Genomic DNA, 19,319 nt, shown 5'->3' on the forward strand with positions numbered 1-19,319 from the left:
ACCAGGGACTGGCACACTTTCCTACCTGGTTAAAGCTTTCTGTAATCAAGCTGGCCTGGGCTCACAGTCTTGGCTTGACTCCACCCTCTCCTGAGATGTCCGGCCCCGCTGGGAGCGGAAGGGTCGAGGAGACTGGCCAGAGCCGTCCCCCGTGCTCTCATTCGTCTTGCACCTGTCAGGGTTTTCTTTCTTTCCATCGCACTAATCGGGACCAGATCCCTCCCCCCTCCTCTCAGCAATGGGAGCGGCCCAGACGGCGCTTCGGTGAGAGAGCAACTTGGCCCGGGGAGGGAGCAGGTCGGAAGGCGGGAGGAACCTAGGCGAGGTCGCCGACCCTCGGATCCTTTAGCCTTCCTGAGCCTCAGCTTCCCCGGCTGTAAAATGGGCATGGATTGGTCTGCCTCTTGGCCCGCCCCCCGCCCCCTGTCCCCGCAACCATTCTCATGGCTTTAGTGAAGAGGAGCTGTGAGGGAAGGGGCTGAGAAAAGGGGGGGTCCTCTAACAGCGTGAGGCGGGGGCGGCCCGCCGCCGGCCACGACCCCAAGAGTTTCTCTTTGCTGGGTTCGAGTCAGAGCGGGGAAACGTTTATGTGGGTCCCCCGTCCCCCGAACCCGGAGCATCCACCCTGGGACAGCCCTGCCCAAGGCAAGGGGTTGGGGACGGGTGTGCGCTCGGAAGCCGGTAGACCTGGAGCCCCGGAACGGAGCCGGAGAGAGAGGAGACGTCGGCTTTCCGGGCCGGGCGGGCTGCGGGCGCGGCCCGGAGGCCGGACGGAGAGGGGTGGCCGGGGCCGGCCTCGGGGGCCGCTGGCCCAAACGGTTTGGGTGTTGGGAAACGGCAAAGGCGGGGGCCGGCCCCTGGCCCTCCATCCGGGGCGGCCGTGGGACTCGGCTCCTCCGGGCCCCGCCTTGGCCGCCGCCCGCTTTCTCCCGAGAGTCCGTCGTCTGCCCCGTCCGGCGGGACGGCCACCCGGCCTGCGGCGCGCGTGTGTGTTTGTGGTGAGCGACCTGCTCCGTGGGAGTTACATTTTGGATTGTAATGAACGGCTAGGCCCGTGGACGGGCCTCTCCCACTAACGGCTACTTCCTCTCTGCTCACCTCCCGGTGACTCGAGCCCCCCGGCCCTCCCGGTCAGTCCCCCCGGACTGGAGTCCCCTTCACGGGTCAGCAGGTGGCCCGGGGCCTGCCCGCCCACCCCCCGCTTTGGGGGCCCCCGCCGGCCCTCGGCGAGTCCACGGGTTTTCCGTTCGGCGCGCCAAAATCGAAGCCGACCGCCCGGAGACAGCGGCGCCTCGCCATGCCCAACTCCCTTCCCCGACTCGCTCCCTTTCAGAGCGTGAAAGAAGTTCCGGAGGTGAAGGCTGGAGAAAAGTAGGGCAGAGTTGAAGTGGAGGCTCACGCCACCCTAATCGACTCCAGCAATCAACGGTGCCGAGAACCGGCAGAAAAACAAAACGGGGATGGAAGCAGCGGGCCCTCAGGGTGGCCTCGGCACGCGCCCTCGGCGGATGCGTCCGCCCGGGCAGCCGGACGGTACCTGCCCTCAGCCGGACGGCAGGTTTTCCCCGGCCTCTTCCCTTGCTCTTCCCGGGGGCCCCGCCGCTCGCCCCCCGCCCTCGGGACATCCGGGGGGGGGGGGGGACCGCTGGGACCGGGGCTCGGGTGGGACGAGGATGAACGGTCACCGTCGATTCCGCTTCGCCCGCTCGGTGCAGGTGTTTCACCAAAACCAACGGCCCCTTCGGCGGCAGCCCCCCGGCCACGGTCCCCGTGACGGCCCCGTACCCGCCGGACTGTTTGGAGATGAAGCCCCTCGGGCCCTTGACGGGGCCCCTGTGCCGGGCTCCCGTGGCGCCCGAGAGGGGCGTCCGGTCGCCCGAGGAGAGCCCCGAGGACAGAGGGGGGCCGGAGCCCACCCCGCCCCTGTGCTGCCGGGACGGCAGGAGGGACCCGCCGATCTCCGGGCGGGCAGAAGGTATGATGGAGCGTGGGGTCGGGGCGCCGATGGCATCTGGGACTCCGCCGGGGGCAGAGCTGGGGGGTCCCTGAGTGGGGAAACGGGTGTTAAGGTTGGATGGGGGTCCCACCTCCTCGGCCTCGCTCTTTTACTCCTCCTCCGCCTCCTCCTCCTTATCATCTTTTTCCTCGCCCCTTCTCTTTCTCCCCTTCTCCTTCCTCCCTCCTCTCCCTCCTCCTCTTCCTCCCCCCCAACCCCAGTGGCTGAGAAGTGGTAGCCCTTTCTCTCCCGAGACTCCCCCCCCGGGGACTCCCAATCCTAGCCACGGGGTCCCAGGCGCGTTGCACTGGTGTGGCCGTCTAAGGGGCGGTGGGGACGGTCGGGGACGGCCCCCCCGCCCACCCCCTGCCACTCCGGGCATCTCCGTCCGTAGGCGGCGGCGGCGGCGGCGATCTGCCTTCGGAGACGGACGGCCTCAGCCGGAGCCCCCCGGTCCTGCAGCTCGGGCCCAAAGACCGCAGGGAAAGGTCGGCTTGGCCGCCCCCCGGAGCGGCGGCGGCGGCGGCCGGCCTCCTGGGGGACTTCCAGCGGCCCCAGGAGGCCTGAGGCCGGGGGGGACCGGGACCACCTTCCCACTTGCGCCCAGCGACTGCACAGCGCGGGCCTCGGGAGCCGCCGGAGGGGCGGGAGCCCAGAGCGGAGGCAGAGACGGAGGAGAGACGCTATTTATTTCTCGTAGTGGTAACGTCATATGAATGTATCTTAAAACGTTTGCCTTTTTCTATTTAAGCCACAAGGTACCCTCCCTCGCCGCGCCCCGGGTGCGGAGCGGCCTCGTCTCGTATAAAGGTCTGTCCTGGACCTCAGCCCAGCGGGGGGGTTCCGTCTTTTCCGAGGCCCTCCACGGAGGCCGGGGCCTCCTCTCCCGAGGACCGGGTCCTCGGACGCGGCCCCCACGGGGAGGGGCGGGGGCGGCGGTTCCCCCACCCCCACCCCAAATTCGGTGCTCTCACCTCCGACCCCCAAGCCGGCAGGGCTAAATCCGGGCCCCTCGAGGGGAGTCGGGGTCGCCTCCCCTCGACTCCTCTCCCGGGGCAGAGCAGGGCCCGGTTAACCCCCACGAGGCACGGCCCGGGGCCGCGGGAGCCGGACCCCGGGGTGGCCGGAGCCTCCCGGGCGGGCGGGAGGAGGCGCGCGGTGGCACGTTTAAAATGCCGGCGCGGTCAACGACTCGCCGCACGGCCGCCAGGCTCCGCCCGGGCCGGTGGACCGCAGCGCCCGCCCCGAAGCCTCTCCGGCCTCGTCTCCGCCGCCCTGCGGGAGCCGCCGTCCCCCTCGCCCCCGGCGGGGTCCCCCCACCCCGCCGCCGAACCCCCCGGGCACCCTCCCCGTCCGGCCGGGACGCGTGACCGGGCCCTCGGGGCCGGGAGAGGGGCCGACCGGAGCCCGCTCCCTCGGCCCGACCTCGTGGGAGGAGCGGCAGGGAGGATGGAGGAGGCCCCTCGCCGCCTCGCGCCCGCGGGGAGAACAGGGAGCCGGGGGCCGAGGCCCGGCCCGCCACTGCTACATTCCAGCCGGCCCCGCCCCGCCGGCCCGGAGACTGCCTTCGTTCTTCCCGCTGCCTCCGTCGAATCAGCTCCGAGGGAACGGCCCCTCCTCTGCTTTCCTGCGCGCTCCCGGCCCCTCCGGCGGGAAAACGGACCCTGTCCGTAAACCGGGGCCCGGCCCGGGCCGCGCGTCGAGGGGCGACCGCGGAGGACCGTCTGCGTCCCCCTCGGCGGCCGTCTCCTTACGGACCGACGGACGGCTTTAATTTATATATTGTTCCTGACACTGTTTTAAGTGTTCCCTGCCTATGGTATTTTATTTATAAGAGTTTCTATATATAACGCCTTCGTATTTAGGCTTCGCGAGCCCCCCGCCGCTCCCCGCGGAGAGCCGCGTGTGCGTGATACCGCCGGCCTCGGCCGGGAAACGGCCCCGGCCTGTTTTCCTTGGCGGGGCCAGGCGGCCTCTAGCTCGCGCGGCCAGTCCAGTTGGCCGGCTCCCGGCCGCCTGCTAGCGCCGCGGCCCTCGGTGCGGAATCTCGTTGCCGTGGTGACTCTCCCTCCGGAGCCTGCTCGCGGCGGGCCCGACCCCTCCCTGCTCGGAGCGGCGGAGGCGGCCACCCCCGTCCCTCCCCCCGCCGGCCCGGGCCCGGGCCCTCCGGCGGACCGGGCCCTCCCTCCGCCCCAGGCTGGCCGGGGCCCGGGCCGAGCCCTCCGGGGGGCCGGCGGGCCCGGGATGGGCTCGGCGTTGGGGTTGGCGCCGTCCTGGTAGCAGCCGAGCCCGTCCCCTCCCACCCCCCCCCGAGTCCCTCCTCCCCCCAGGAGGCCCGCACCTCCTCCCGGGCGAGCGGCCGGGGAGGGCAGGGGGCCCCTCGGGCGAGGGGCTCCCCCGGCGGCCGGCCCCCGCCGTCGAACCCGAGGCCCGCGGTCTCTCCCCTGCCCGCGCCCACGTTCCCTCCACCTGGGTTGGTTGTCTTGGAACGCCCCGGCTTCCGGCTGCATGTTTTTGTACCGTATAGAAAAGTACGCTATATTTTCCTAAAAAACAAAAAAAAAAGCTGTAACGTCGTTTCCGAAGCTGTACAGGTCCGAAACGGAGTAGTGGGCCGGTGCCCCGGGCCGGCGGATTTTCTATTAAAGAGAATGCTGCTTCCACCGAGCCCCTCGTGTCAGCTTGGCTTCCCGGGAGGAGGGGGCTTCCGGACCGTCCCCGGCGGCGGCGCGCCTCGGGCCCCGAAGACCGAGGCCCAGGCGAGGGCCGGGGAGCGGTCGGGCCCCTCCGCTGTTGGCGGTTGGCCGCAGCAGCCGCGCCGAGGCCCCGTGGAGGGCCCGATCCTCGTCCGTCCGACACGGGGCGGGACCTTGGGGGTCTTTCCGCCCCCTGAGCACTTGCGGTCACACCCGCCCTTCCCGAGCGCGCGGAGACACCCGGACCGCCCGCTGAGCTTCCGCCCTTCCTGCCGTCCCCTAGGGCGCGTCTAAACGGGCCGCCGAGGCGGCCGAAGCCTAGCCGCCACATCATCTGGGGGCCCGGCGGCCGCCTGAGGTTGAGGGCCGGCTTGCGCTCTCCCCCACTCCCCTGGCCAAATCCTGGGGCTCCCTCCCGCTCCCCCTTCCCAGCCCCAGGCTCCTGCCTCTGCTCGTTCCCGGTGGGGAGGGGCCCCCGGCTCCATCGGCGAATGGCAGCGATTGAGCGCTCGCACGTGCGGAGCACCGAACCAAGGGGTTGGGAGAGGACAGTGCAACACAACTAGCGACACTTACCCTGCCCCTGCAGGGGGAAACGGCCTCTCCCCTCTCCCTCTAGCTCTCCCTCTGGGAGGCCAGGCTCCCTCGGCCGGGGGACTCCGCGGTCTCCCTTTGGGCCTCTGCCCCTGCTGCGGGCACGGAGCGGGCGAGGTCGTCCCCTGCTGACCCCTCCTCTTCGGGCTCCACCCCCAGGCCCTGCCCCGTCCTGGGAGGCGGACGCAAGCATGCCCACCGGAAACACAACACGACCTTAGGCCTGGGCGATGACCCCCGTGGCCTGGCCCCTATTTATTGATTTCCAAGCCCCAGTCCCCCTGCCCGCCTCCCTGGAGACTTCTTCCACCCTGGGTGCCAACGGGGTTGCCCCCGCCCCCTCCTCCCAACCACGGGGGGTTCCCCGTTCAGAACAGAAGCGATGGCTTGACCCGCGGGGCGGCGGCCGTCCGCCCCCCCCGACCCCCACGACGAGGAGAGGAGCACAGAACGCCAGCGGGGGGACTCGGTTTCGAGGTCGAGCCGAACTACGGGTGGGGAGACGGAGGAATCGGGGTGTGGTGGGGAGAGGGGTCGGCCGGCGCCGGTTGGGCCTCAGGGCGCGGCGGTCACCGTGATGGTGACATTCACCGGGGCGTCGTCGGCGTCCGGTGCCGGGCCGGGAGTCCCAGGTGTCGGCCCAGCTGGTTCGGGGGAGAGGGGGGAAGGGAAGACGGGAGGACCTGAGCTTTCAGGCCTCGGCGGAGAAGCGCTATCTCCCATTCAATTAACGGCCCAGAAGAAGACTTCGTTGCCCCGGGAGGGGACGGGCAGCAAGAAGCTGACCCCTGCTTGGCTGGGACAGACCGCGGGACACCCTCCCCACCTCCTTTCTGCTCCAAATCTCTGCCTCCACTTTTCCCCCAGCTCCCTCCCCTCCTCCCTCTCCCTCCACCTACGGCTCTCTCTCCACAGTCACAAGTGCCCTCCTCCTTGCCAAATCTGAAGGCCTCCACTCCATCCTAATCCTCTCCACCGTCCCGGCTGCCTTGGCCAGCGGGGCGGGCCGCGCCTCCTCCCAGAAATGCTAGCCAACCTGGCTTTTCCCCTCCCTTGGGTGGCCCCTACCCTGCTTCTCCGTCTCTCGCTCTTCCTCTGCCTCTCACAGCCCCAGGTTCCGTGCTGGGTCCCCCCCCCCTCTCCCTCGGCGTCTTCGTCAGCTCCCCCACAGGACCCCCAGATTCAGCCCCGCAACTCCAACCTCTCTCCATCTCTGCAGCGTCACATCTCCTCCTGGCTCCCGGCAGCACTCCGTGACTGGCCCGCCAGCCCCTCGCTCTCAACGCGTCCAAAACAGGGCTCCTCACCTTCCCTTCCAAACACTGTCCCTCCCTGGGGCTTTCCCATGGCTATCGCCACTGTCCCCCCAACCCCTCTGGGTCTCAGGTTTTATCTCTGACTCCCCTCTTTCAACTCACGTGGTCCAGCGTCGATTCCTGTCGCTTTTCCCTCCTGGACGTTTCCCGGATCTGTCCCTTCGCTGGCTTCCCCGCCTCGTTCCTCCGGGCCGTCCCCTGCTCTGCCGCCTGCACCGTTTCCGTAAAACGAAGTTCTTCCTGCATCTTCCCCCCTCGGGAAAACCATCAGCGGTCACCCGACCCCTCGGCCGGCTCTGTCCCCCTTGCTTGTCCGTTCTCCTCTCCCACTCCGTCCCAGCTTGCCCTCTCGCTTCCTCGCAAGCTTGTTCTCGTCGCTGGTGTTTACGGAGTGCTTACCGTGTGTGCGACACTCTACTAAGCGCTTGGGAGGGTATATTACGACAGAGGCGGTAGGCAGGTTCCCTGCCCACAACGAGTTCTGCAGGAAGCAAACTCCCTGCCCTTTCAAACCCACCAGCCCTCAGCCCCGCCACCTCTTCCAAACCTCCCGAAGCCACGTCGCCTCCGCGAGGCCTTCCCTGATTTATTTTCTTCTCCCTGTCTCCCATCGCCACCAGCTCCCGCCTTCTGCCCTCCCGTGCCCCCGTCTCTGCCCACCCTCAGCTGCCCTTTCCCTCCTGACTAGAAGTCATTTTGGGTCAGTCCTGCTAAATGTTTCTGCTAATTCTGTTGTAGGTACTCTCCCAGATGCTTAGTACAGTGCTCTGCACGTAGTAAGCGCTGAATAAATACGATTGCTCGCTTGAGAGGTATGGGGGGGGCAGGCTGGGGGCTTCTAGCCCTGGGGTCGCTGACCCCCGCCCACAGAGGCCTCTCAGTTAATACCGGGCGTTGGTTCAGTGACGATGCCCACGCTCACCTGCTCGCTCCTGCCCCCCGGGCACCGCTTCCCCGGCCTGTGGGTCATCCCGTGGGTGCTGCCCGGCCAGCTGAGCCCTGTGGGGGGCAGAGGGAAAGCGGGGTGAGTGACGGGTGGGCCCTCGGGACCCTACCCCACTCCCACCAGCCAACCTCCCTTCCGCTCCCGGCCTCCGGCTCCGGTCACTCACGAGGGGACGGGCAGGCGGCCGAGTCCTGAGGGAGAAAGGGGGCGTGGGGTCAAGTGAGCTGCGTGGGCCGCCTCCAGCCACCCTGCTCGGGGTTGGGGGGCGAGGGGCAGGCGGAGGGGCCCGGGCAGAGGGGCAGCGCGGCCGGGGCACTCACGGGGGCACACGTCCGGGCGGCGGGTGGCCAGCAGCAGCAGCAGCAGCAGCAGGGAGGCGGCCGAGGCGAGGACCGTGGCCGCAGCGGCGGCGCCGAGGACCGCGGGGACCAAGCTGGACGGCGGATCCACTGCGGAGGGGGACGGGGCAGGGAAGACCCGGGTGGGGATGGGCGGCCCGCTCGCCCCCCATCCCTCCCGTCGCCCCTCATCCCGTCCACCGACCACGGAGAACAGGGAAGGGAACCCTCGGACCTGCCTCTGGGATGGGGGAAACTGAGGCACAGAGGAGGGCGGGGTCCTCTGCTTGATCCAACTCTGGGTTCAGCCTTTTGGTCCCGCCCGGCCCCAGAGGGCTGCAGAGGGGAAGAGAGGAGAGGTGCGGCCCCTCCTTCCCGAAGGGACCCCCCCCCAGGCCCCGGCCTCCCGGGGGGCGCAGAGCCCGGCACCTGGTGTCCGCCCCTCCGAGGGGTGTCCGGCCGTGCGGTGGTTCAGCGCCAGGACGCGGAAGGCGTAGAGGACGCCGGGGTCCGGGCCGCCCAGCCCCTGACCTCGACCGTCGGGCCCCATGGCCGCGGCCGTCTCCCAGGGTCCCGGGCCAACCGGGGGCGAGGAGGGGGTGTGGGTGGGGGGTCCGGCCCGCCTCTGCAGCAGGAAGGCCGTCAGGTTGCCGGGGCCGCGGGTGGCCCACTCCATCCGCACGTGGCGGGGGTCGCGCCCGTAGGTCAGGAGGCTGATGGTGACTTTGGGCGGGGGCGGGTACCCTGCGGGCAGAGGGGGGCGTCGAGGGGGAAGGACCCCCGACCCCCTTCCCGGCCCGGGGCCCGCTGCCCGTCCCGTCACTCACTCCGGACCTCCAGCCGGACGTCGCGGGTGGCGGTGCCCAGGAAGCCGCAGGCCTCGCAGCGGTAGGTGCCCCCGTGGAGGGCCGGGTGGGCGTCGTGGACGGTGAGGCCTTGGGCCGCAGGACCGAGCTCGCTCTCCTTGAGGACCCAGAGACCCAGAGGGAGACGTTCCCGGCGGGAGACGGAACTTGGGAGTCAGTGACCTTGGGAGAGTCACTTCACTCCTCCGGGACTCGGTTCCTTCATCTGTCAATGGGGGCTCACTAATAATAATAGTAACGTTGGTATTTGTTAAGCGCTTACTATGGGCCGAGCACCGTTCTAAGCGCTGGGGGAGATACAGGGTCATCAGGTGACCCTGTATGGGGAGGCTCACGGTCTTCATCCCCATTTTACAGATGAGGGAACTGGGGCACAGAGAAGTGACTCGCCCACAGTCCCACAGCTGACAAGTGGCAGAGTGGGGATTCGAACCCATGACCTCTGACTCCCAAGCCCGGGCTCCCTGCCCACAACAAGCTTATAGTCTGGGTGGCGGGGGACGGGGGCCGAACAGACATGAATAAAAATAAAGTACAGTTTTGTACATAAGTTCTGTGGGCCTGGGAGGGGCGATGAATATAGGGAACAAGTCAGGGTGAACCAGAAGGGAGTAGAAGGAAAGGAAAAGAGGGCTTTAAGCCCCATGACATATGGTAAGTGTCTAAAAATGCTACTATTATTATGTGTGTATGTATATATATATGTATGTATTTATATATACATATAAATACACGCTTCAAGACTGTGAGCCCATCGTTGGGTCTCTCTCTGTTGCCCAGTTGTACTATCCAAGCGCCTAGTACAGTGCCCTGCACACATTAAGCGCTCAATAAATACGATCGAATGAATGACATGGACTTTGTCCAACCTGATCGGTCTGTACCTTCTCCAGGGCTCAGAACAGCGTCTGGCACAGAGTAGGCGCCTAGAGAAGCAGCGTGGCTCAGTGGAAAGAGCACGGGCTTTGGAGTCAGAGGTCATAGGTTCGAATCCCGGCTCGGCCACTTGTCAGCTGGGTGACTTCGGGCAAGTCACTTAACTTCTCAGTTAACCTCCTCTGTAAAATGGGGATTAAGACTGGGAGCCCCACGTGGGACAACCTGATTCCCCTGTGTCTACCCCGGCGCTTAACAAATACCAACATTATTATTATTGACAAATACCATCATCATCATTATTCTTATTATTCACAGACGGAGACACGAGAGGGAGACCCACAGTGAGAGAGGCCGAAAGGCCCACGGGGGAAGAGGAGGGCGAAGGGCGCGTAGGCCTCAACTCACCTAGCCGCAGGCTGCAGGCCGGGCCCGGGGCCCGCAGAGGGTGGGAGCCCGTGCAGACGAACTCCCTGCCTGCCAGCCGGCCTTGAAGGCCGAGGACGTGAGTGGCGGGCGAAGGGTGGGCACCCCCTGCCAGAGGCCGGTCCCCCTCGTGCCAGGTGAGCAGGGGCAGGGGTTGCCCCCTGGCCCACCGGCAGCTCAGCAGGAGGTAATTGGGGGCGGTGGTGACGGCGGTGGCGCAGGAGGGGCTCCCCGAGGGCTCCCCTAGGGCAGAGTGAGTCGGGGGTGAGGTCCCTCTCGGCCCTCGTTGTTCCAGGGCGCTGCCTGCTGAACATCCCTACCTCCCCGCCCCACCGAGCCTGGCCGGGCCCCGACGGGGCTCCCTGCTCCCCCTCCCCATGTCCCCTGCCAGGACTGGCACTTTGCAGACCGTCCCCCGCTAGGACTGGCGGAGGGGCACCTTGCAGACCGTCCCCCAACCCCGAGACCCCCTCCGGGCCTCGGAGGGACCCCGCAGTGGACCCCCCCGCCCCCGGCCAGGACTCACAGAAGGCCGGGTGGGCGGCCCTGCAGGTGAAGCTGCTGCCGTTGAGGAGCCGAGGGGGCGGGGGTCTCCAGGTGGCCCGGGAGGGCGAGGGGCTGCTGGCCCCCTCGGGGTCCTCCCGCTGCAGCCGGGCGGGTGGGAAGCCCCCGGGCCAGGCTCAGTGCAGGGGCACGGGCGGGGGGCTGGCCGAGGTGCTGCAGGTGGGCCGCCCCGGCGGAGGGTCTGGGCGAGGCGGGACAGAGACGGGCAGCGACCCCCGGGGCCCCTCCCCGCTCCCCCCGGCAGGACACGGCCCTGCCCGCCCCTCCCCGTGGCTCAGTTTCCCCCTCCTCTGGGGAGAGTCACCGTCACCCACGGCGGGCTCCAGCCCCACCGGCCCACCCCGTCCTCCCCTCCAAACGCGTCCCGGCCCCCGGCCTCCTCCCGGGGTTGGGTCTGGGACAGGGTTTGTTCTCGTTTCCGACACCCAGGCCTGTTTCTACCTCAGCGGGGGGGCTCCTTCCCCACTGCTTTCATCCTAAAAAAAAACCCCTCCGTCGACCTGCCGGGCCCCTCCAGTTATGTACATCGCCTTGATTCTATTTAGTTGCCATTGTTTTTACGAGATGTTCTCCCCCCTCGACTCTATTTATTGCCATTGTTCTCGTCTGTCCGTCTCCCCCGATTAGACCGTAAGCCCTTCAAAAGGCAGGGACCGTCTCTATCTGTTGCCGACTTGTTCATTCCGAGCGCTTAGTACAGTGCTCTGCACACAGTAAGCGCTCAATAAATACTATTGAATGAATGAATGAAAGACCCCATCTTCCTCCCACCATCCCTTTCCAAACTCCCGCGGCCTCCGCCTCCTCTCCTCAACCCCCAGCGATCCGGCTTCCAATATTCCCTCCATTCTCCTGAAAAGGCCCTCCTTCCCACCTCCTACTTCCCACTTCCCACCTGGGTTCGAATCCCAGCTCTGCCACTTGTCGGCTGTGTGACTGTGGGCAAGTCACTTAACTTCTCAGTGCCTCAGTTCCCTCATCTGTAAATGGGGATGAAGACTGTGAGCCCCACGTGGACAACCTCATTCCTCTATGTCTACCCCAGCGCTTAGAACAGTGCTTGGCACATAGTAAGCGCTTAACAAATGCCAACATTATTATTATTATTACTCCATCCCAATCCTCCTCCATCTCTCGGGGGGCCTTTCCAACACTGGGGACCGAACTCCTCCTCTCGAAATCGCTACCTAACCTTGGCTTCGCTGACACCGCCCTCTCCCGGCTCAGAATGACAACGATGCTTTTCTCTGTGGTATTTGAGAGCTTACTATGTTCCCAGCTCTGTACTAAACGCTGGAGTAGACAGAAGATAATCAGGTCGGGCACAGTCAGTCTTCTCCACCCGCCGCAGGGTTCTCCCATCTCTCTGGTCGCTCCTTTTCGGTCTCCTCCAAGGGCTCTTCGTCTCCCACCCCCTGTCGGGGCCTCGGGGGTGTCTCTCAAGGAACTAATTCTGCATCCCCTCCTATTCTCCATCTACACACACCCCCCCCGGAGAACTCCTCCACTCCCACGCTTCAACTCCCAAATCTACCCCCCCAGGCCTGACTTCTTTCCCCCTCTGCAGTCTCACATTTCCCCCTGCCTTCGGGTCATCTCTACTTGGTTGTCCCACCGACATCATAATAATGTTGGTATTTGTTAAGCGCTTACTATGTACAGAGCACTGTTCTAAGCGCCGGGGTGGATACAGGGGAATCAGGTTGTCCCACGTGAGGCTCACAGTTAATCCCCATTTTACAGATGAGGTAACTGAGGCCCAGAGAAGTGAAGTGACTCGCCCACAGTCACATAGCTGACAAGTGGCAGCGCTGGGATTCGAACCCATGACCTCTGACTCCAAAGCCCAGGCTCTTCCCACTGAGCCATGCTGCTTCTCATCATCGACTCAACATGTTGAAAACCGAACTCCTCTTCTTCCCACCCAAACCCTCTCCTCTCCCCCGATTTTTCCATCACTGTAGACCACACCACCGTCCTCCATCTCCAGCCTTGGCAACATCTTCAACTCGGTTCTCTCCTTCAGCCCACATAGTCAATGTCACCCAATCCTCTCGGTTCCATCTTCAAAACATCTCCTGAATCTGTCCCTTCCAGGAAGCAGCACGGCTTAGTGGAAAGAGAACGGGCTTGGGAGTCAGAGATTGTGGGTTCTAATCCCGGCTCCGCAATTTATCAGCTGTGTGGCTTTGGGCAAGTCACTTCACCTCTCTGTGCCTCAGTAACCTCATCTGTAAAATGGGGAATCATAGTAATAATAATAACGGCATTTGTTAAGTGCTTACTATGTGCCGAGCACTGTCCTAAGTGCAGGGGTAGATGCAAGGTAATCAGGTGGTTCCGCGTGGGGCTCACGGTCTTAGTCCCCATTTTACAGATGAGGGAACTGAGGCACAGAGAAGTTAAGTGACCTGCCTAAAGTCACACAGCTGACAAGTGGCGGAGCCGGGATTAGAACCCACGACCTCTGACTCCCAAACCCGGGCTCTTTCAACTGAGCCGCGCTGCTTGTGAGCCCCAGTTGGGACCATCTGCTTATCTTGTATCTACCTCAGTGCTTAGAACAGTGCTTGGCACATAGTAAGTGCTTAACACATACCATTATTAACAGCTATCACACCGATCCAGGCACTCATACCCTGCCTGGACTACTGCATCGGCCTCTCCCTTCTCCAGTCCACACTTCGCTCTGCTGCCCAGATCATTTTCCTTGAAAAAAAGTTCAGCCCACATCTCCCCACCCTTGAAAAACTTCCAGCGGGTGCCCACTCAACTCCGTAAACGGAAATCCTTTACCATCGGCTTTAAAGCACTCAGCCAGTTCTCCCCCAACCTCCCGCCTCACCGATCTCCTACTCCAACGCGGCCCTCGCACTTTGCTCCTCAAATGCCAACCGACTCTCCGGGCTTCGATCTCGTCTCTTGCCGTCCACTCTTTGCCCACGTCCTCCATCCGGCTTGGGACTCTCTCTCACTTCATACCTGACAGACCACCACTCTCCCCATCTTCAAAGCCCTCCTAAAATCATATCTCCTCCAGGAAGCCTTCCCTGACTAATCTCTCATCTCCCCCACCCCACTTTCCCTCCCTTCCGGATCCGCTGTGCACTTGAATACTCCCTGAGCACTCTAGGCCACAGCACTTCTGTACACTTCCTTCCGCTCGGTGGCTTCTGCCATCTTCCATTTATTTTCCCGTCTGCCTCTCCTGCTCGACTGCAAGCTCCCCGAGGGCAGAGATTGGGCCTACCACCTCTACCGTTCTCTCCCACATGCTTAGAAGAGTGCTCGCACGTGGCCGGCGCCGCCCCATAAATGACCCCGACCGGCCGGGAGGGTGGGCTGGCAAGTCGGATTAAACTGGAGGCCCTCGCCCACGCCCTGGCACCTCAGGATGGTGGAGAGAAAAAAGGGCATGCACTCCTGCCAGCCTCCGCCTCTGTTCCTCCGATCCCTGAACCCACCCTGGAGGCTCCGCCTACTGTCGGAAGTCCTGCCGGGCAGAAGGGGATTCCCTGGGGGCCGGGAAGGGAAAGAGGGATGGGTCCTCGGCCCCGTCGGGACGCGGGGAGGCCCGCGGCCGCAGAGGGAGCTGGGCCCGGGTCACACTCACAGTGGACAGTCAGCTGGACGGTGGTCTGCGTGCGGGTGTCCAGGCGTGGGTTCAGGGCCAGGCAGGTGTAGGAGCCGGCGTGGGCCCGGGCGACGCGGGGGATGACGTACGTGGGGCCCGTGTGCACCTGGGCACGGTCGTGCAGCCACACGAAGTGGCTGGGAGGGTTGGAGGCGGCCTGACAGGCGAGCGTCACCTCCTCTCGCTCCACGGCTATGAAGCCGCCGTCGGCCGTGGCGAAGGGCTCGATGCTGACCACCGGCTCGTCGGGCCCGACTGGGCGAGGGAAGTGGGGAATGGCGGGGGTCAGTGATTAGAAGACCCCATCTGGAGGCCAGATCTCCCCCTTGGCCCGAGGGGAATCAGACACCACGGTCTCAGGGTGGGGGTGATCCGGGACGGGGGGGCAGCAGAGCCGGGGTGGGAGGACGGCACTGACCACACTGCCCCTGGGGGCACAACCCCCTGGTCTCTCTCTGGGGCTCGCTTCGGCCCAGGCCGGGGCAAGGAGGAGCCGCCCCTGGAGTGGACAGGGAGGGAGGAACGGCCCCACGGAGAGCCAGGGTGGGAGGGGGTCAGTCTAGGGCCTACATGAGAAGGGGGAGGACTCACAGATCACGTCGAGGTAGACGGCGTCGCTGGTCCAGTTGCTGACCTCGTTGCGGGCCGTGCAGACGTACCAGCCGGTCTGGTTGCGGTTCACGGCCGTCAGGTTGAGCTGCCGGCCCGGCGCCAGGTCCTCGGGCCCGGCCCGGCCTCCGGGGCCCCGCCGCTGCCAGCTGTAGGAGACGGGGCCCGTGCCGTCCCGCACCGCGCACCCCATTGCCACCGCCGTGCCCTCCACCGGCGTCGGGTCACTGAGCCGCACGTGAGGCTTGGACACGGGCACTGTGGGGAGGAGCGGGGGACGGGGAGGGGTGTCAGGGCTGGGTCGGGGGTGAAGGCCTCAGCCCTAAACGGGGGTGGGGTAGGGGTAGGGGATGGAGGTGAGGTTTCGCCTTCTGGCTGCGCCAGCCCTCTTCCCAGGGTGGGATGCCGGGAGAGAGAGAAGGGGTGCGGACCGGGGGGTTTGAGGGCACTCAGGTCACAGATGGCCTTCAAATGGATTCCGGCGATACAGATGGGCAGAGTGAGGGCTGGACACAGTGACACGGAAGGACAGAGTGGGGACTCCACGGCTGGGGGCGGTGGTGTTGCCCTGGGAAAGGGCCCCAGCTCACCCAAAACCTCCAGCGCGATGTGGGTGTAGGTGACTCGGATGCGGCCGCCCGCTCTGTACATGGCCTGGCACAGGAAGCGGCCGCGGGCGCCCTCCCGCAACGACCCCAGCCATAGGCTGCCGTTCCTCAGGGCCACCGTGCCCAGGGCCCCGGCCGCCTGCTCCACCTGGACCTCTGCGCCGCTGCTGACGGCCACGAGCCAGGGCGCCGGCGAGCCAAGCGGGGTGAAGCTCCAGAAGACCACCTGGGGGGCAGGGACCCCGCCACACGCCAGCTCCACCGAGCCCCCCCGCACGCCGCGCTGGCTCAGCTCCTGTGAAGGGGTATCCTGGGCCGGGGGGCTCTGGCCTGTGGGGGCAGGGAGGGGACCGATCAGGGTCCAAGAGCCTCCCTGGGTCCTCTCGCACCTCGGGGGGGCAGGCAAACAACCCCCGAGGGCTCTCACCCCAGCCGGGGCCAGGGCTCAGGAGCTCCCGGCGGTGGGTACGGGGAAGGTGAGAGGGAATAGAGCTGGCAGTGAAGTAAGGGGACCACCCTGATGCCCGAGAAGGGTACTGCCTGCCCAGGGTGGGGCTGCGGGGAGATGGGGATGGGGACCGAGAGCTTGGTTGGGGGCCAGGGAGAGGCCAGAGCATCACTCACCTGCCATCACTGTTGGCAGGATGTAGAGGAGTCCCAGCATGGGGCCGAAGAGGCGGGACCAGCCCGGCCCCTTCCCCATGGCCCCATCCCACGAGCGACCTGGGTCCCGCTTAGGCGGCCTGGCGAGGCGGCAGGCGGGAGGCTGCTGGGGGTCTGGGCTCGGGTTGCCAACTCCAGCAGTCCCCGAGGATGGCTCCTCCCCATGACTCCTGTTACTCCGAAGCTTAGATTCATGGTCAATTATTTATCCCGGCTGGTGCCCGCCATACATAATGCAGGGGCTGGGGCTCAAATCTGGGTTGGGGGGGAGCAGAAGGAAGAAGGGTAGGGGGCAGCCGTGGCGGGGGGGGAGGCAGGCAGTGAGGTGGGGAGGCCACTGAGTGAAGACTAACGTGACCCAGGTCTGCTGGAGTAGAGACCCTGCACCCGCTCCCTGCAACTCCACTGTTACCCAAGGCAGGACCAGCTGCAGCTCCCAGCCACCTCCTCTCTGGTCCTCTCCCTGATCCTTGGCGAACATGACTACCCGTCACAGTATCTCTTGCCCATCTCAGTTTCCCCGTCTCACCTCTTCTGACGACCCCCCCCCCCCCCGGCCTCACCTCCCCTTGGCTGCTCCTGAGGCATCCCCGGCCAAAGACAGCACCCCCAGCCAGGAGCTGGCAGCAGTGAGGCTGGGCAGTCTGGCCCTCACACTCCTGCTCAAAGCCGGGGTGGGAGGGATGCACAACTTGGCCCCGTTTCCCCTCGAACCACCCGAGAAGCAGGGAAAAGGGGACCAAGGCGGGAGAGCTGGCGACCAGAGTGGCCCAGGGCAGCCTGGGGTGCAGACCACACAAACGAGGGGCAGCCACAAAATCTGCCCGGTCCATATGGGCACTTCCTTAGAGACTCGGCCAGAGAGAAAGCAGGTAGGAGGCCGGGGTGGGGGTCCTGCAGGGAGATCTCCCTGGACCTAGTCAGCAAGCATTGTCATAACTGACCAGCCAGAGCCAAGGTTCTCTCCTCGTGCCGGCCCCACAACACCGGCTGTGTCACGGGGGATGGATGACATCCTGCTCTAATAATAATCATCAAAATAATTATTGGTATTTGTTAAGCGCTTACTAAGTGCCAAGTACTTTTCTAATCGCTGAGGTAGATACAAGATAATCGGGTTGGACACCGTCCCTGTCCCCCATAGGGCTCATAGTCTTAATTCCTATTTTACAGATGAGGGAACTGAGGCCCAGAGAAGTGAAGTCAGTTGCCCAAGGTCACGCAGCCGACAAGTGGCAGAGCTGGGATGAGAATCCAGGTCCTTCTGACTCCCAGGCCCGTGCTCTATCCATTAGGCTACGCTGCTTCTCTAGCGACAGCGGGGCTCCCGCTCACGCGGTCGGAGGCTGAAGATCTTGAGGCCTTGCGCACCTGGTGAGCCAGGCCTGCTGGTCCCGAGGGCTCCCCCAAAGAAGGCTCTGCACGTGGTGGGGGCCGCAGCAGCCCGCCCGACCCGGAGAGGTGTCCGGGACGACGACGCAGACTGGCGCGGCTCACGCCGTAACAGCCAACTGGCCGACCGCATTCCTGGAGAAGCGTGCAGGGTGGGCTCGGTGCCCAGCTCTGACTCGGAGGGTAGAGTCCCCCCCGCCTGGTCTGGCTCCTCTGGCCCGGCTCCAAGCCCAGACTCCCACCCCCTCTCGACGCCGGGTTGGCCAACGGAAACAACCTGGGGTCGGTGGGAGTTGCCCCCAGCTGGCTTCCCGCTCCCCTGGGCCTCTGCTCGACCCCAGCAGGCAGGTGGGCGGCCAACTTCACCTCCGCCACTGTGGCGGCGAGGAGAGCGACACCGTGACTCGCCCAGCGGCACAACAAAGATTAAGCCGGCGTGGCTCGCGCGAGGCCGGGCTGGTCTGCTGCTTCCCAGGTGGCGGGTCAAGGGGGAGGCCGGGGGAGCCGTGGAGACTCGAGGGGAGTTGAGGTCTTAAGGACCACCGCTACTTAGACCCGTTGGGTGGGAATGGTGAGATGCAGAGATGGGACAGAGCTGGAAGGAGTTCTGAGGCCATGGTGGGGGACGGGGAGGCCCAGGTGGGGTGGGGGGCAGGGAAGGGAGAAAGGCTGGGCGGAAGAAACCGAGCAGCCACCGGACACCAGTTGTGGGGAGGAAGGGGAGAGGGAGAAGGTGGAGAGGGGGGACCCGGCCTCCGAGGACTAGTTTAACCCCAGCGTCCAGCTCCGCTGCCCACACGGTGACAGTTCTGGTCCCGATGGCCCCCAGATTAGAAGAGGGGGAGGAGGAGGGGGAGGGCCAGAGGAGATGGGAGCGGAACCTGGGAGAAGTGAAAGAAGAATGATGTGGGGATGGTGACGGGGAGCAGAACTGGGGGGCCCCCCAAGAGGCCAGGATTCGGGTAGGGGGAGCGGAGGGGGAGGGAGCCTCGTGCTGTCGTTCTGGGAAGGATCAAGCTCAGCCCAGCCTCCTAGAAGCAAATACGTGGGAGAGAAAAAACTGATCTCAACAAGGGAAAATCTGAGTTGCCAGCTGTGTTCCCAAACAAAAATTTAACTTCTAAAAATACCCGTTCGACGCAGGAACCACACCCGGGCCTCGGAGGCAGATAGGAGACCCTCGAGCCTGCACACACCCTCACCCCCCGGGGTCCTCCAGGGACTGGCAACCTCCCCAAAGAAGCCGTCGAAGGCACCCCAAAAAAGCAGACTCAGGAAGCCCCAGAGAAGTGAAATGTTCTGGTCCAGAGCTAGAGCGGCGGTTGAGACGCCTCGGGGGTCCGATTGGACCCCAGCGAGGTCCTTCCCCATCTAAGGACGCGTAGCACATGGTCCTCTAGGTTGTCAGCTCGTTGAGGGCAGGGAATGTGTTTCTTTACTGTAAAGCGGGACGCAGCATGACCTGGGAGTCAGACGGTCATAGGTTCTAATCCCAGCTCTGCCACTTGTCCGCTGGATGACCTTGGTCAAGTTACTTCACGTCTCTGGGCCTCAGTTACCTCATCTGCAAAATGGGGACTGAGACTGTGAGCCCCACGTGGGCCAGGGACTGTATCCAACTCGATTTCCTTGTATCCAGTGCTTAGTACAGTGCCTGGCACATAGTAAGCGCTTAACAAATACCATCATCCTTATTATTATATCGTACTCTCCCAAGGGCTTAGTACAGTGCTCTGCACACAGTAAGCGCTCGATAAATAACAGTACTTAATCATGGGAGACCCCCTTGAGAAAC

General features: G+C 64.9%; 2 protein-coding genes across 4 annotated transcripts in view; one reads left to right on the plus strand and one right to left on the minus strand.

Annotated features, from left to right (window-relative positions):
- CDON (cell adhesion associated, oncogene regulated) overlaps positions 1–2,741 on the plus strand; it is a 102,921-nt gene extending 100,180 nt beyond the window's left edge. For 2 of the 3 annotated variants that reach the window (XM_029074890.1, XM_029074889.2), the window contains exons 19-20: positions 1,716–1,975; positions 2,391–2,741. In XM_029074890.1, the coding sequence (XP_028930723.1) occupies positions 1,716–1,975; positions 2,391–2,563 (433 nt within the window). In that variant the 3' untranslated portion in view covers positions 2,564–2,741. Of the gene's footprint in view, positions 1–1,333; positions 1,605–1,715; positions 1,976–2,390 lie in introns of those variants that run through there. The other variant, XM_039913410.1, reaches the window with a different exon arrangement.
- A 4,738-nt stretch (positions 2,742–7,479) lies between these two features.
- On the minus strand, positions 7,480–16,172 carry VSIG10L2 (V-set and immunoglobulin domain containing 10 like 2). The gene is given in 10 exon segments (XM_039913473.1): positions 7,480–7,601; positions 7,869–7,997; positions 8,316–8,630; positions 8,714–8,898; positions 9,928–10,297; positions 10,581–10,799; positions 14,232–14,507; positions 14,844–15,119; positions 15,452–15,799; positions 16,094–16,172. Coding segments are annotated over 10 exon segments (2,319 nt in total).
- Between the last annotated feature and the right edge of the window lie 3,147 nt (positions 16,173–19,319).

The sequence above is a fragment of the Ornithorhynchus anatinus genome, chromosome 11, assembly GCF_004115215.2.
Source record: "Ornithorhynchus anatinus isolate Pmale09 chromosome 11, mOrnAna1.pri.v4, whole genome shotgun sequence".
Classification (NCBI taxonomy): Eukaryota; Metazoa; Chordata; class Mammalia; order Monotremata; family Ornithorhynchidae; genus Ornithorhynchus; species Ornithorhynchus anatinus.